The sequence below is a fragment of the Agelaius phoeniceus genome, chromosome 5 (assembly GCF_051311805.1).
Source record: "Agelaius phoeniceus isolate bAgePho1 chromosome 5, bAgePho1.hap1, whole genome shotgun sequence".
NCBI lineage: Eukaryota > Metazoa > Chordata > Aves > Passeriformes > Icteridae > Agelaius > Agelaius phoeniceus.
Window position 1 is genome coordinate 72,407,378 of NC_135269.1, and position 16,987 is coordinate 72,424,364.

At 49.6% G+C, this 16,987-nt stretch overlaps 1 protein-coding gene across 3 annotated transcripts in view; it reads left to right on the forward strand.

The window, feature by feature from the left end:
• The first annotated feature begins 8,164 nt into the window (after positions 1-8,164).
• Positions 8,165-16,987, forward strand: part of TASOR2 (transcription activation suppressor family member 2) — a 54,558-nt gene continuing 45,735 nt past the window's right edge. For 2 of the 3 annotated variants that reach the window (XM_077179292.1, XM_077179293.1), the window contains exon 1: positions 8,166-8,367. In XM_077179292.1, the coding sequence (XP_077035407.1) occupies positions 8,325-8,367 (43 nt within the window). In that variant the 5' untranslated portion in view covers positions 8,166-8,324. Of the gene's footprint in view, positions 8,368-16,987 lie in introns of all 3 variants that reach the window. The other variant, XM_077179294.1, reaches the window with a different exon arrangement.

Below are 16,987 nucleotides of genomic sequence, written 5' to 3' on the forward strand. Positions count from 1 at the left end.
AGTGCGGGGACGGGCCGCAGTGGGGGCACTGGGATGGGAAACGGGGGGACTGGGATGGGAAACGGGGGGACTGGAATGGGAAACGGGGGGACTGGGATGGGAAACGCGGGGACTGGGATGGGGGAACGGGGGGACTGGGGGCACTGGGATGGGGAAACGGGGGGACTGGGATGGGGGAACGGGGGGACTGGGGGCACTGGGATGGGAAACGGGGGGACTGGGATGGGGGAACGGGGGGACTGGGGGCACTGGGATGGGAAACGGGGGGACTGGGATGGGGGAACGGGGACACTGGGATGGGGGAACGGGGGGACTGGGGGCACTGGGATGGGGGAACGGGGTACTGGGATAGGGACCGGGGGGACTGGGGGGACTGGGATGGGGAACGGGAGGACTGGGAGGGGGGGACTGGGGACTGGGATAGGGAACGGGGGGACTGGGATGGGGAACGAGGGGACTGGGATAGGGAACGGGGGGACTGGGGGTACTGGGATGGGGAACGAGGGGACGGGGATAGGGAACGGGGGGACTGGGATGGGGAACGGGGGGACTGGGATGTGAAACGTGAGGACTGGGATGGGGAAACGGGGGACTGGGGGGACTGGGATGGGGAAATGGGGTACTGGGATGGGGAAACAGGGTACTGGGGGGACTGGGATGGGGGAACAGCAGAACTGGGATGGGGGGATTGGGTACTAGGGGTACTGGAATGGGGGGACGAGGGGACTGGGATGGGGGAACAGGGGTATTGGGGATACTGGGATTGATGAGTAGGGGGACTGGGATGGGGGGATTGGGTACTGGGATGAGGGGATTGGGTACTGGGGGTACTGGGATGGGGGAACAGGGGGACTGGGATGGGGGACGGGGGTACTGGACGTACTGGGATGGGGAAAGGAGGGACTGGGATGGGGGACAGGGAGACTGGGGCGACTGGGATGAGGAACGGGGGGACTGGGATGGGGGACAGGGGTATTGGGGAGACTGGGATGGGGGAACAGGGGGACTGGGATGGGGAACAGGGTACTGGGATGGGGGGACTGGGATGGGGGGACTGGGGGCACTGGGATGGGGAACGGGGGGACTGGGATGGGGGAACGGGGGTACTGGGATGGGGAACAGGGTACTGGGATGGGGGGACTGGGTACTGGGGGGACTGGGATGGGGGGACTGGGGGCACTGGGATGGGGAACGGGGGGTACTGGACATACTGGGATGGAGAACAGAGTGACTGGTTTGAAATGATGGAGCTGGAAAATCCATGGCAATAATTCCATAGAAACTGCAATTGTTCCATTCTGCCAAGTGAGAATTGGAGGATTTTACATATATGGATTTTTCCTATATGTTTTTTATCATGAAAATTCCAATTTTGGAGAAAATATCCATTTTGGAGACAATACCAGTTTGGGAGAAAATATCCATTTTGGAGAATATACCAATTTGGGACAATATACCAATTTGGGAGAATATATACCAATTTTGGCCCTGCAGGAGGATGAAATTCCATAAATCCATTCTGGTTTGAAATGAGGGAACTGGAAAATCCATGGCAATAATTCCATTAAAACTACAATTGCCCCATCCTGCCAAGTGAGAATTGGAGGATTTTACATATATGGATTTTTCATGTATGTTTTTCTCCTGAAAATACCAATTTGGGAGAAAATATTCATTTTGGAGAAAATACCAATTTTGCCCCTGCAGGAGGATGAAATTCCCTAAATCCATTCTGGTCAGCACAATGATGGAGCTGGAAAATCCATGGTAATAATTCCATAAAAACTGCAATTGTTCCATCCTGCCAAGGCAGAATCAGAGGATTTTTCCAGGCTGGCATCTCTCAGTAAAATGAGATTTTTTTCCCAAGAAATTGTGGCTGCTCCATGCCTGGAATTGTTGGATGGTGCTTGGAGAAATTTGGGATGGTGGGAGTGTCCCTGCCCATGGAATTGGAGGAGTTTTAGGTCCCTTCCCACCCAAACCATTCCATGATTCCAAGATTTTTTTCCGGGATCAAAGCTTTTGGAAAGAGCTCGTCTCTGCTGGCTCCAGCTGTACCTGGTAAAGAGCAATAATCAATGGCAATAATTCATATTTAAACCCAGTATTTAGAAAGCTTCAGGTTGATATTGCAAAATTATCAGCTAAATAGCAGCAGGAGTTATTTTTTTTTAAGAATGAAGAGATGAAATTGAGAATTTTGGTGAAAAATAGCTGGGGTGGGGGGGGGGGGGGGTGACAGAGACTTGAAAAAAATGAGAATTTTTTTTTTTTTCTGCCTTCCTTGTCACCTTTGAGTCATTTCCTGAGGATTCTCTGTGGTTTAACAGTTGCACCACTAAATTCAAATAAGCTGGGTTTAGTTCAAGGCTTTTTTCAGGGTTGGTTTAACTTTAGGTCTGACTTAAAAAGGCACCAGAACGATTTGAAATGTTTGGCATCACCCCTGGAGCAGCACCAGGGGTTCTGAAGGCGCAAGATGCCAAAACTGCTAAGAAAGAAAACCAAAACCAAGAATAAATCAAACCAAAAAGCAAAAAAAATTTAACTGGGTTGTGAGCACTGCATGAAGATCCCATGAAAAAGCACCAAAAATGCTCTTTCATGAGGTATTTTTTCTTATTTTCACAATTTTTTTGGACAGAATTAACAAAATTAAAGGGGAAATAAAATAAAATGCTCTTTCATGGGGTATCTTTGATGGTTTTCACTATTTTTTGACAGATGTGACAAAATTAAAGGGGAAATTTAAAAAAATGCTCTTTCATGGGGTATTTTTGATGGTTTTCACCACGTTTTGACAGGTGTGACAAAATTAAAGGGGAAATAAAATAAAATTGGGCCTAAAATAAAATAAATGAATAAAATAAATAAATAAATAAATAAATTTTAATAGAATACAATTTTAATAAAATAAAATTTTAATACAATTTAATTTAATAAAATAAAATAAATAAAATAAAATTAAAATAAAATAAAATTTGCTGTGAGATCATAGAGATTAAATGAGTTTTTTTTTTGAGGGAGTAAAGAATGGGGTAAGGGTTGACACCCACCTTGGCACTGGTGTGGAATAAATGAAAAAATTTGGGTTACAAGGTCCAGATTTTGCATTTTATGCCTCTTGTTTTTTGGTTTGACACCCCTTTAGAGAAAGCAAAGCAGAAATGGGGGGAACAAATTTTTCTCCATTTGAGCTGATGAGTAGAAAATCACAAATTATGGAGAAAAGTGGCGAGAAATCACTGCTTGTTGTCAAAATTGGCTTCAAAAATTGATGGAAGAGACAGAAACGATCACAAATTGTAGGAAATCAAGGGGAACCAACCCAAATTGTGATGTGACAAATGCCATGGGAGGGTGGTGAGGCCTTGGAACGGAATTCCCAGAGAAGCTGAGGTTGCCTCATCCCTGGAGGAGTCCAAGGATGGGAAAACCTGGAATGGTGGAAGGTGCCCATGGAAGAACTCCTGGAATGTGGAATCAGGAGATGCTTAAGGTCCCTTCCCACCCAAACCATTCCATGAGCATAAGGAAATAGGAGAAAAAAAATCAGCATTTCCCATGGTAATAAATAAGAGAAAAGCAGAGGAATTCAGCTTTTCCATTAATTTCTGGGATTGAGCCAGGGCAGGAGAAGGATCCTCTCCTGGCTTGCAGGTTGTGTTCTCACCCTGGGCTCCTGGCACTGCCCCACACAGTTAGTTAATTTGTTAATTAGTCAATAATTAACAAATTGATTTGCTTTACCCTGATGTCATCAGGAACCGCTGCTCCCACCTCCCACCTGAGTCATTCCATTGCAACTCTTTTCCTTCATGGAACAACCAACAGAATAACTCAGTTTTTTTTGTTGTTTTTTTGTTGTCTGAATAAAAGAGGGAAATAAAACTCCAAAGGGCTTCTTTAAGTTCACATTTATTCACATTTAAGCACACCAGAACCTTATGAGTCAGGGTTTCGAAGAAGCCGAAGTGAAGCCGTGCCAGGAACCGGGTCCCCACCACGGTGACATCACGGTCACCACCCAAAAAAGTCATGAGGCACCAAAAAGGGACAGAGAAACTCCAAAACTCCACTTTAAAACGGGCTCTGACCTCCAGAGGCTCCAGTTCCCCTCCTCAGCAAAAGGAACAAAATTCATTAGAATTAAAATAATTGGGAAAGAGTTTTAGGATGATCCAGTCTGAACCATCAGAAGTGCTGATGGATAAAATTCCTTGGAATCCTTGGTTTTTCTAAGCATTGAAAAAGGAGCTGAAATTCTACATTTCCTCCCCAGAAGTAGCTCCCAACACTAAAATATTTGGATTTCATTGGGACACTGAACTGGATGATCCCACTGGAGGTGGAAACTTGGATGTTGTGACTGCAGATCTGCTCTTGAGATTTCCCAAAATCACAGAGACCTCCTCACACCTCTCAGGTCAAGGCTGTGGATTTTTCCCCTTTTAAGGACAACCAGGAACATGTTTTTGTCTCAGCAAGAATTCCAGGTTTTTATCTGCCAGAAGGAGCTAGAAAAAACCCATGGATCTGGCAAATTTGCTGTGATAAATGCTATAAATAAATAAATAATAAAGAAATAAAAATTAATAAATAAAAATTTTAAAATAAAGAAAATAATAATATAATAATTTTATATTTATATATTTATATAATTATATATTTATATTTTTATATTTTTATATTTTTATAACAATAAAATAAAAGAAAAATAATAATAATAAATAAATAATGCTATAAAAACTGCTATAAATGGTGTTCTTCCCCCCCCAAAAAAATCACTTTTGCTTCCTCCTGACTTCATTTTTTTCACTGGGCAGCAGCACTTTGCACTCTGCTGCTGCTGTAGCAAATTTTCAGGGTGGGTGAAATACCCACAAGGGCACGTTCCTGACTTATTTGGCGAATAAGTGACTCATAAGTGAGCTGGCCCATTGTTGTTCCTTATGTTTTGTTTGCCAATCTTTGCTGCAGAGATCAGCAGAGCCACAGCAGAGCCTGGGCACTGAGCAGGGACCAGCCTCTCCATGAACCATTTATTATGGATTCGGCACCGTGGATCCCGCTGCCCAGTGGAATCCCCTCCAAGGCTCCTGGCTCAGCCAAACACAGCCTTTGCCCCAGCGTTCAGGACAGGCTGTTCCTAAATCCCCTTGTGTAAGAGGTTGGGCAATCCAGATCTCCCCGTTCCCTCTCCAAAGTTGATTGCGACATTCGCTGTTGGATGCGGTTTTGGTGTTTCTGCCAAGCCTAAAAATCATCCTTGGCTTCTTCTGCTCCATGTAGGGTTCAATACTGGGTTGAGGCAACTCAGAACCATCAGGAGGGACTTTAATGAGCCCCTTCCTTGATCCCCTCAGAGCCTTTCACCATCACTTTTTATCTGTTCTGGCCCAGCAGTTTTCCTCAGCCCCTCGTTTTGGCTCTTCCCTCAGCCCCTTTCTCCATCCTTTTTTATCTGTTCTGGCCCAGTGGTTTTCCTCAGTTTCTCCTTTTGGATTTCCCTCAGTCCCCTTCGTCTCATTCCTTGTTTCTCATTCCTGTTTCTTGTTCTTTCTTTCCCTCACCCCTCACATGATTCCTTAAACCCCTGCCCTCAGCTCAGTCCTTCAGAGCCTTCTCTCAATGCCCTCAAAATCCCTTCCCTGATCCCCTCAGCCCCTCATTTTGGCTCTTCCCTCAGCCCCTTCCCTCAGGGCCTTCCCCCATCATTTTTTATCTGTCCTGGCCCAGGGTTTTCCTCAGTTTCTCATTTCGGATCTTCCCTCCAGTCCCCTTCCTCTCATTCCTTGTTTCTCATTTGTTGTTTCTTTTCCTTCTTTCCCTCACATCATTCCTTAAACCCCTGCCCTCAGCTCAGTCCTTCAGAGCCTTCTCTCAATGCCCTCAAAATCCCTTCCCTGATCCCCTCAGCCCCTCATTTTGGCTCTTCCCTCAGCCCCTTCCCTCAGGGCCTTCCCCCATCTTTCTTCATCCATCCCCTTTCCTCACCTCCTCACCCCATTTCTGTGTTATTCACCCTCATTTCTCTGTCTTCTCCTGCTCTGAGCCCATCCCTCACTTCAGTGCCTTCCCCAGAGCTTTGTTTTGGATCTGTCCTCATTCCCTCACCCCTCATATCATTCCTTAAATTCTTTCCTTCACCTCAGTCCTTGCCTCTCAGAGCTTTCCCTCAATCCCCTCAAAACCCCTTCCCTAATCCCCTCAGACACTCATTTTGGCACTTCCCTCAGGGGCTTCTCCCATGATTTTTTATCTATTCTGGCCCAGGGTTTTGCCTCAGTTTCTCATTTTGGCTCTTCCCTCAGCCCCTTCCCTCAGCACCTTTCCCATCATTTTTTATCTGTTCTGGCCCGGTGTTTTTCCTCAGTTTCTCATTTTGGATCTTCCCTCAGACCCCTTCCTCTTCTTCCCTGTTCTCCTCACCCCTCACATCATTCCCTGAGTCCTTTCCTTCACCTCATTCCTTCCCCCTCAGCCCCTTCCCTCAATCCCCCCAAAATCCTTTCCTGATCCCCTCAGTCCCTTCCCTCAGGGCCCTTCTCCCATATTTCTTTATCCATTCTGGCCCCTTCCCTCATCTCCTCACCTCATTTCTGTGTTGCTCACCCTCATCCTCTCAGTCTCCTTCCCTCACTTCAGTGCCTTCCCCAGAGCTTTGTTTTGGATCTTTCCTCATTCCCTCACATCATTCCTTAAACCCCTTCCTTCACCTCACTCCTTGCCCCTCAGTGTTTTTCCTCAGCCCCTCATTTTGGCTCTTCCCTCAGGGCCTTTCCCCATCATTTTTTATCGGTTCTGGCCCAGGGTTTTTCCTCAGTTTCTCATTTTGGATCTTTTTCACCTCAGTCCTTGCCTCTCAGAGCCTTCCCTCAATCTCCCCAAAATCCCTGCCCTCAATCCCCTTCCTGATCCCCTCAGCCCTGCATTTTGGCTCTTCCCTCAGGGCCTTCCCCCCATATTTCATTATCCCTTCTGTCCCTTTTCCCTCACCCCTCACATCATTCCTTAAACCCCTTCCTTCACCTCAGTCCTTCCCTCTCAGTGCCTTCCCTCAATCCCCCCAAAACCCCTTCCCTGGTCCCCTCAGGACCTTCTCCTCATATTTCTTTATCCCTTCATCCCCCTCCCTCATCTCCTCACCCCATTATTGTGTCCCTCAGCCCCATCCCTGGCCCCCATGTCCCCTTGTCCCCCATGGATTGGGATACCCCCGAAGTCCCTCATAGGATGGCTCCAGGCCACACAGACACACATGGAAATGGATGTCTAAGCAGAAAAAGAAGATAAATAATTCAGTGTTTCTGCACCACCTGGAATCTGCCCAGATCAGCCCAGCAAGGAGAGAGTTTATCCTTGAGTAGTTGTGGGAAGAGCTGAGGTCGGGTATGGAGGGGCAGACGGGATCAGGAAGGGGATTGAGATAAAATACTGAGGGAGAAAGACTGAAGGGAGGGAGGGGGCTCTGGCCATCATGCGAAGTGTGAGGCATTAAGGAAAGAAATTTTCGGACTGAGGAAAGGCCCGAAACAAGGAACACAAAGGGAAAATACTGAGGGGGAAAGACTGCGGTGAGAAAAAGAGCTCTGGCCATGATGTGAGGGGACAAGGGAAGGAGTTTGGGCACTGAGGGAAGGTCCAAAATATGGCTCTGGGCACTGAGATGAGAGCTCAAAGCAGAAGAATGAGGCAAGGGGCAGTGGGAAGAGCTGAACAAACATTGAATTGGTCAGGAAGGGAATTGGGGGAAACTGAGAGAAGACCCAAAAAAGGGAAAACACTGATGGGTAAGGACTGAGGAGGAGAAAGGGGTGTCTGCCAGTGCTGTGCGGGGATGAGGGAAGGGGCAGCGGGGAGAGCTGAAGTCAGGCATGGAGGGGCTGAGGTGATCGAGGAGGAAGAGAGGGCAAGATTGGGGCAAGATCCCCACCAGCGGCAAACACCGATGGCCGAGCCGGGAGCTGACAACGGGGGAGCAGCAATGAGGGACGGAAGAAGACAGGCCAGCTCCGGCCAGCCAGCGGCCGGTGACCGCGGGAAGAGGAAAACCCGCGGGCGGCCCCTCGCTGTCTTTCCGGTTCAGTTTTCACTTTCTGTTTTTTTCCGCTCCGCTCCCGCCCCACGTCCCCTCCTTCCCTCCCTCCCTCTTTTCCCTCCTCCCCCGCCCGCTCTGTCCTTCCACTTCCTGGGGCCGGCGGATGGCGGCGGCCGCCCCGCGCCGCCTCATGCCGCCGGCCCGGTAGCGGCGCCGCGCCGGGGCCGGGCGGGCCGGCCATGAGGGCGGCCTGAGGGACGGCCCCGAGCGAGCCCCGGCCATGGGCGAGAGGCGGCGCGGGGAGAGCGGCGAGCCGGGCACGGGTAAGCGGGGCCGGGGGGTGAGGGCGGGCGGCTCCATCGCGCCCTTCCCTGCGACTTGGGCGGTGGTTACCGGCTCCATGCCGCTCTTCTTGAGGGAGGGAAAGGCGAGCGGCTCCATCCCGCTCTTCCCTGGGAGAAGGGAAAGCGAGCGGCTTCAATCAGCTCTTCCCTAGGGGGAGGGAAATTACTGGCTCCATGCGGCTCTTCCTTTGGAAAAGGGAAGGCGACGGGCTCCATCGTGCCCTTCCTTAAAGAGAGAAGGGTTCCCGGCTCCATCGTGCCCTTCCTTAAAGAGAGAAGGGTTCCCGGCTCCATCGTGCCCTTCCTTAAGGAGAGGAGGGTTCCCGGCTCCATCGTGCCCTTCCTTAAGGAGAGGAGGATTCCCGGCTCCATCCCGCCCTGTCCCTGGCAGAAGTGTGTGTGTGTGGGAGGGGGGATTACTGCTCCATCCCGCCCTTCTCTGGGAAGCAAAGGGTTACCTCTCCATCGCACTTTTCCCCGGGGCAAAGACGATTTACCGGCTTCATCCCGCCCTTCGGCGGGGAGCGGAGCCTTCGCCGGCTCCATCCTGGGTCAAAGAGGGTTCCCGGCTCCGTCCCGCATTCCCTGGGGGAGCCGAGGAGCGGCCACGCCGCCTTTGCCCCTCTCCCGTGCCCGTTGCTGTCGGTGAGGCCCCGACGCCGAGCTCCTGGAAGCCTGGGACACGTAGGAACCCAGATGGTTTTGAAATTTCTCTGCCTCACCAGCGACACGTTGGCTTTTCCAAGGGCTTGATCCCAAGGCCTGAGCGGCTGGGAAAGCCACGGGGCTTTTGTGGACACGCGTGCTGGGTGATGTGGGCGCCCTTCGGGAGTGCGATTTGGGAATAAAACCAGCGTGGATGGGCGCTCATCCTCTCCTGGAGGGGCTGGGGGTCTCTCGGTCCCCCTTTGGAGCAGCTGCAGGGCTGAAATTTGGCCTTATAAGGGGAGGAAAACACGTTTGTGCTCCGGTCTTGCACAATTCTAATCCCAGATTGTCCTCGAATTATCCCGCGGAGGTTTGGATTGCGGCAGAGTTTGCCCAGCTCTCCTAAAGGGAGGATGATCTGGGATAGATGAAACAAGCAGGAGGCTGGATGGCACAAAAAGAATTGTGAATCATGGCCCTTGCTCCATGGAAACCAAGGTTTTTTCCCTAAAACCCGTGCGTTCTGTAATGATCCAGAATGATCCAGAATGGTGCAGGAGGTTCTCTGCTTTTTTTGGGTTTCTCAAGTCAGAACATAAAATTAATAGATTTTACCCCAAGTCTTTGATCAAAATGGATATTTCTTAGTGCAGCTCCAAGCTCATTTTGGTTTTTATGAAACATTTTATTTTTTATAAGCCACGGGGTTTTTGCTGGGGTCGAGTCTGGAAATCGCTGCTCTGCTCTAGAAGGGATTTTTAATAAAAGTTCTGTTGTAACTGAACTGTCAGATTTCACAGAAATTGTTGTTTTCCAGCCAAAAAAAATCGTTATCAGAGCATTTCAGAAACTCTTATCTCCTCTGTTAAGAATTGTGATTAATTACAATTAATTGCCTTGCACCACAGGCTGTTCGGTGGCTCTGATATTGGTTTTCTGCAAAATTTGCATAAAATTTATTTCTTTTTACTGTTCCTCTTAAACCTGCAGTTTTTGGCAGCAGCAGAGCCAGCTTGAATATTCCCCATTCCCACATCTTCACCCTTGGTATTCCTTCAAATCCCACCTTGGGATTTTTTTCCCCAAAGTCACCAATTCCTTGTTCTTGCTTAGGATCCCTTTGAGACCAGAAGGTGAAATGTTGATTTTTTTGGGGGGATAAATTCAGTTTTTTGCCCAATCTGGAATATTTTTTTAATGGTGAGACCCCACTGATTCTGAGGGAATCTTTGGATTTGAGTGCTTGGCACTTTGGTTGTTTCTATTGGGAATTTTCAGGGTGTGATTTCCCCAGCCAGAGGATCCATAGGGAATGTGGTTGGAGGGTTTGGTTTGATTTTTTCCCTTTTCCCAAAGGGAATTTCGATTGTTCCTGACACTGCTGCTCTCTCAGCTCTGTGAAAAATCACTGAACTGGCTGATTTTGCAAACAAAACGTTGGGTTTTTTATTGTCCAATTGCCAAAATTCCTGTGCTGGTGACTTGGGAAGAGTCAGGGGTCACCAGAGCGAAGCCACAGCCCTGGGTGAGGTGACAAAATTGGAGTTTTGGGATAAAAACTCCTGATTTTATCAGTGAATGTGTGAAAGGTGCAAAAAGCACATTTTGAGTTTCCTGAGCAGCTGAAAGGAGCAGGAGGGAGGTTGTAAAATCCAAGATTTTGCTCTTGGAAGGATTTGAGCCGGAGGATTCCTGCCCTGAGGGGTTTTGTCATCCCAGTGGGGCGGATGTGGCTTTGTCCAGCCGGGAATGGGGACCTGTCCTTTTCCAGGGGGAAAATTCCAACTTCTCATCCCACCCAAGGAAGGTTTGGTTTTTATTTCCCTTGAATTTCTCCATCTGCTGGTGCAGCAGGAGAGGCTCCATCATTTCTCCACCAGGCTGGATTTTTCCAGCTTTTTCCCTCCTGGATGAAACATTTCCTTTGGAATTCTTTTGTTGGAGCCAAACAAAAGAACAGAAGGAGCAAAATTCCGGGTGGGAATTTGGAAACAGCCGGATTTGCTGATGACACAAAGATGACACAAAAAGGGTTTTTTTTTTAAATTTGTTTTGTTTGTTTTGTTTTTAAAACAAAATGCAGGAACATCACTTTCCCTTCCCATGAGGAAACTGCTGAAATTCCCTAAAATTCCCTGCCCACCCAATGGGGTTTGGGTTTTGCTGTGAGATCAAATCTGCAGCTCTCTGGAGGTTGCAGAGTGCCCTGAAAAGATGCCAGGAATTCCCTGCAGCACCAAAAACCCCATCCAAACAAATCCTGTCAGCCCCTTGGAAACATCTGCAGCCTCCACATCCTCCTTCCTTTTTCCCATGGAGAAATGTTCCCTAAAATCCAATCCAGGAATGGGGACCTGTCCTTTTCCAGGGGGAAAATTCCAACTTCTCATCCAACCCAAGGAAGGTTTGGTTTTTATTTCCCTTGAATTTCTCCATCTGCTGGTGCAGCAGGAGAGGCTCCATCATTTCTCCACCAGGCTGGATTTCTCCAGCTTTTTCCCTCCTGGATGAAACATTTCCTTTGGAATTCTTGTGAAGAACAGAGGGAACAAAATTCTGGGTAGGAATTTGGAAACAGCCGGATTTGCTGATGACACAAAAAGGTTTTTTTTTTTTAAATTTGTTTTGTCGGCCCCTTGGAAACATCTGCAGCTTCCACATCCTCCTTCCTTTTTCCCATGGAGAAATGTTCCCTAAAATCCAATCCAGGAATGGGGACCTGTCCTTTTCCCATGGAGAAACATCTGCAGCCTCCACATCCTCCTTCCTTTTTCCCATGGAGAAATGTTCCCTAAAATCCGACCCAAACCCTCCCTGGCACAGCTGGAGGCCAAAAACGGGATCAGAAATGGGATCAGGGAATGCTGAGCTGCTCCAGAGCACGGAATTCCCAGCTGGAATCAGCCCTGGGTGATTGGGAAAAAATTGGGAAAAAAAAATAAAAATTGGAAATCCCAATCCAGCCCCTGGGTTTGCTTAGGAACAACCACCCTGGCTCACCGAGTTAGAAACAGGCAAAGAAATGATCCCAGCCCAGACCAGGATCAAATTCCCGAGCTTGGGGCCAATAAGGATTAATTTAGGAACGTGGAGCTGCATCCTGAAAACTCTGGGAACTCCATTTCCTGAGGAAAAGGGGAATTCCTGCATTTCTGGTTTGGTTTCTATTCCTGCAGGAATCACATCAGGCCAGCTTGTTCCAGAGGTTTGTTCTGATCCCAAGCCATGCCATTCCCAACGCCCGCCTGGAAAACCATGGAAAATCCCACTGGGATTTGGGTCCTGGGGCGAGGGCGGCTCTGCTCTTCCATGGCAGCTTCAGCCACCAGCACACGCAGGGTTAAAATAATTCCCTGTGTCCTGGGTGGGCAGAAACTGGGAAAGTGGAATTCCAGGGTTGGAGAAACCCTCGGAGATCCAACCCAGCCACATTCCCAAGGTGGCTGCCAAGGCCACCACTGGTGTCCCCAGGTGTCACTTCCAGCTTTTCAATCCCTCCAGTGCCCTCCCCGTGCTTTTTAAGGGGGAAATTTTCCCTGATATCCAATTTTTCCTGGAATTCCTGTTGTTCCCAGTCCTCTCAGCAAACAGCTCCCAGGAATGGCATCAGCTGGAGAAGGAAAATCCTGGATCTCAGCTGGAGAAGGAAAAAAACCTCTGGATCAGCCAGGGAGAGACTCCGGGTTTTCTGGGAGATCCCCCACAGGGAAAGGAGGAAATTGGGATGGGAGGAGTTAAACTCCAAAAGAATTTGAGGAAAGATGATCCCAAGGAACCTCTGGAAGAACACAAACTGGGTTTTTTGGGATACTTGTGGCAGGATGAAAAGCTCCTGGATTTATCCCAAATTCTGGTGTAAATCCACAGTGGGATGTGGTGGTGCCAGAGTGATCCTGCTGGGGATTCCAAATATTCCAGCTCATTCCAGACTTGGGCTCAAGGCAGGGAAATTGCTGGATTTTGAGGAAATTTTGAGGAAATTTTGAGGAAATTTTGAGGGTTTGGCAGCATCCAAACGGCTGCAGTGAATGCTACTCAAATTTTAAGGTTAAAAATGTAAAAAGAAAAGAAAATTCTGCATTTCCAAGGCCTGGAGCTTTCCTGCTGGGCTGGGAAGCTGCTGAGTGCTGAGGCCACCCAGAGATCCCAGAAAAAGGCAGGAACCAGAGGCAAATCCTGGATTTTGGAAGTCCATGGCCTCAGCTGAGCCAGGGGAGCTCTGGGTTGGATTTTAGGGAACGTTTCCCCATGGAAAGGGGGTCAGGCACTGGAGCTGCTCTGGCACAGGGGTGCAGCCCCCGTTCCTGCAGGGATTTCAGGCCCTGTGGATGTGGCACTGGGGACATGGGTGACCCTGGCAGTGCTGGGAATGGTTGGATCCCATCCTAGGAATCTTTCCCAGCCCCAAGGATTCCCTGGCTCCAGCAATGGCATCCCAGGGCAGGGCTGGATAAACCATTCCCATCCCAGGGCAGGGCTGGATAAACCATTCCCATCCCAAGGCAGGGCTGAATAAACCATTCCCATCCCAGGGCAGGGCTGGATAAACCATTCCCATCCCAATGCAGGGCTGGATAAACCATTCCCATCCCAGCAGGGCTGGATAAACCAATCCCATCCCAATGCAGGGCTGGATAAACCATTCCCATCCCAATGCAGGGCTGGATAAACCATTCCCATCCCATCAGGGCTGGATAAACCATTCCCATCCCAGCAGGGCTGGATAAACCATTCCCATCCCAGCAGGGCTGGATAAACCATTCCCATCCCAGCAATGCCGGGCTGTATAAACCATTCCCATCCCAGCAGGGCTGGATAAACCATTCCCATCCCAGGGCAGGGCTGGATAAACCATTCCCATCCCAGCAGGGCTGGATAAACCATTCCCATCCCAGGGCAGGGCTGGATAAACCATTCCCATCCCAGCAGGGCTGGATAAACCATTCCCATTCCAAGGCAGGGCTGGATAAACCATTCCCATCCCAGCAGGGCTGGATAAACCATTCCCATTCCAAGGCAGGGCTGGATAAACCATTCCCATCCCAGCAATGCCATCCCAGGGCAGGGCTGGATAAACCATTCCCATCCCATCAGGGCTGGATAAACCATTCCCATGGGGCTGAGCCAGGTCAGGGGTGCCCAGGGCTGATTCCAGCTGGGAATTCCAAGCTCTGGAGCAGCTCAGCATTCCCTGATCCCATTGTTGATCCCATTGTTGATCCCTCCAGCTCTGGGTTGGATTTTAGGGAACATTTCCCCATGGAAAGGGGGCCAGGCACTGGAGCTGCTCTGGCACAGGGGTGCAGCCCCCGTTCCTGCAGGGATTTCAGGCCCTGTGGATGTGGCACTGGGGACATGGGTGACCCTGGCAGTGCTGGGAATGGTTGGATCCCATCCTAGGAATCTTTCCCAGCCCCAAGGATTCCCTGGCTCTGCTCCTCCTGCCCAGGAGAAGGAGCAGGGAGCAGCAGATCAGCAGAATTCCAAGGATTCCCATGGATTGTGCACGGCAGGGAGGGCAGACCCGGCATTCCCTGGATGGGAGCTGCCTTTGGGAGCTGCAGGAGGGCCTGGCTGGAGTCTGGGCTGGAAGGGTGGGAATGCCCCAGGGCCAGCTGGGAATTCCCAAGGGTTTCAGGGATCATCCATCCCCTCTGGATCTTCCAGCCCTGGGCCATCCCTGCTGTGTGATCCCATTCCTGGACTTTGCCCCATGGATCCAGTGCCATTCCCAAGCTTCTCCTTCCCTCAGTGCCTTCCCAAGTTTCTCATTCCCAAGTTTCTCATTCCCAAGTTTCTCTCCATGGATCCAGCTCCATTCCCAAATTTCTCATTCCCAAGTTTCTCTCCATGGATCCAGTGCCATTCCCAAGTTTCCCATTCCCAAATTTCTCATTCCCAAGTTTCCCTTTCCCAAGTTCCACTCCATGGATCCAGTGCCATTCCCAAGTTTCCCTTTCCCAGGTTTCCCAGGTTTCCCAGGTGTCCCCAGTGTCCCCGGTGCCATTCCCAAGTTTCCCATTCCCAAGTTTCCCATTCCCAAGTTTCCCAAGTTTCCCATTCCCAAGTTTCCCTTTCCCAAGTGTCCCCAGTGGATCCAGTGCCATTCCCAAGTTTCCCATTCCCAAGTTTCCCATTCCCAGGTTTCCCAAGTTTCCCAGGTGTCCCCAGTGTTCCCGGTGCCATTCCCAGGTTTCCCAAGTTTCCCATTCCCAAGTGTCCCCAGTGAATCCAGTGCCATTCCCAATTTTCCCAGGTTTCCCAAGTTTCCCAAGTTTCCCAAGTTTCCCTTTCCCAAGTTTCCCATTCCCAAGTTTCCCATTCCCAAGTTTCCCAAGTTTCCCATTCCCAAGTTTCCCTTTCCCAAGTTTCCCAAGTGTCCCCAGTGGATCCAGTGCCATTCCCAAGTTTCCCATTCCCAAGTTTCCCATTCCCAGGTTTCCCAAGTTTCCCAGGTGTCCCCAGTGTTCCTGGTGCCATTCCCAGGTTTCCCAAGTTTCCCATTCCCAAGTTTCCCAGGTTTCCCCAGTGTTCCCGGTGCCATTCCCAGGTTTCCCCGGTGTTCCCAGTGTCCCCGGTGCCATTCCCAGGTTTCCCATTCCCAGGTTTCCCCAGTGTTCCCGGTGCCATTCCCAGGTTTCCCCGGTGTTCCCAGTGTTCCCGGTGCCATTCCCAAGTTTCCCATTCCCAAGTTTCCCAGGTTTCCCAGGTTTCCCCGGTTTCCCCGGTGTTCCTGCTGCCATTCCCAGGTTTCCCAGGTTTCCCCGGTGTCCCCAGTGTTCCCGGTGCCATTCCCAAGTTTCCCAAGTTTCCCAAGTTTCCCAGGTTTCCCAGGTTTCCCTGGTGTCCCCAGTGTTCCCGGTGCCATTCCCAGGTGTCCCCAGTGTCCCCGGTGCCATTTCCAAGTTTCCCATTCCCAGGTTTCCCAAGTTTCCCAAGTTTCCCCGGTGTTCCCAGTGTTCCCGGTGCCATTCCCAGGTTGGTCACTTTCACTTTCCCTTCTGCCGTGGCCACTTTCACTTTCACCCTCAGCTCCCGCCCTGGTGCCGGGATTTGGGATTTTTATCCTGGGGTTTTTCCCTTTAGGATTGGGACACATCTCCCTAAATCCAGGGGGAATTCAGGCCTGTAGCCCCCTGGGCTCCGTTTCCCCTCATTAATGAAGGAATTCAGTGATTTCCAAATCGTTTTTCCCACATTTCTGGAATTTCATTGTGAAGCTGCCTTTAGGAAAAAATATTGGAGCGATCACCTGCAGAATTCCCGGATTTTTCATCGTATTCCCAACAGGTTTTTGTGTTTTATTTTTTATTTTATCCCTGAAAATATTTGATATTTTTACATGAAATGCTGTGGTGATCCAGCAAAAGGAAAACAAAAAAAAAAAGGAGAGAGGTTGTATTGGATCCTTTGAGCTGAGCTGGGATTTAAAATTCCATGAAATTTGACATTGAAAATGTAACATTTTAATTTTTATTTTTATTTAATTTTAAATTTACTGGATTCAGGAAACACATGGGGGAAAAATGCCAGGAAAAGGAGCAGAATGAGCATTTCCTCTCCTCCTTCAGGCCCCACACTCCGTGCTGGACAGAGCTGGAAAATCCCTTTATTCCCAGTGTGCTGCTCCCTTCCCAATCCCAGAGATTCCAGAGGCAGCGCCTGAAGGCAGGGAGCGGGAAAAGGGAATTCAGAAAGGCACAAAAACCCCAAAAAAAAAGGGTTAGAGCAGAAAAATCCCCTGCAAAGGCTCCCTCCACATTTCCATCCCCGCCCGTGGGTCCTGCTAGGATCACTCTGGGATTCCGGGATCATTTGGGGTTCTTGGGTCACTTTGGGATTCCTGAGTCACTTTGGGATCTCTGGATCACTTTGGGATTCCGGGATCACTTTGGGATTCCTGGATCACTTTGGGATTCCTGGATCATTTGGGATTCTTGGATCATTTGGG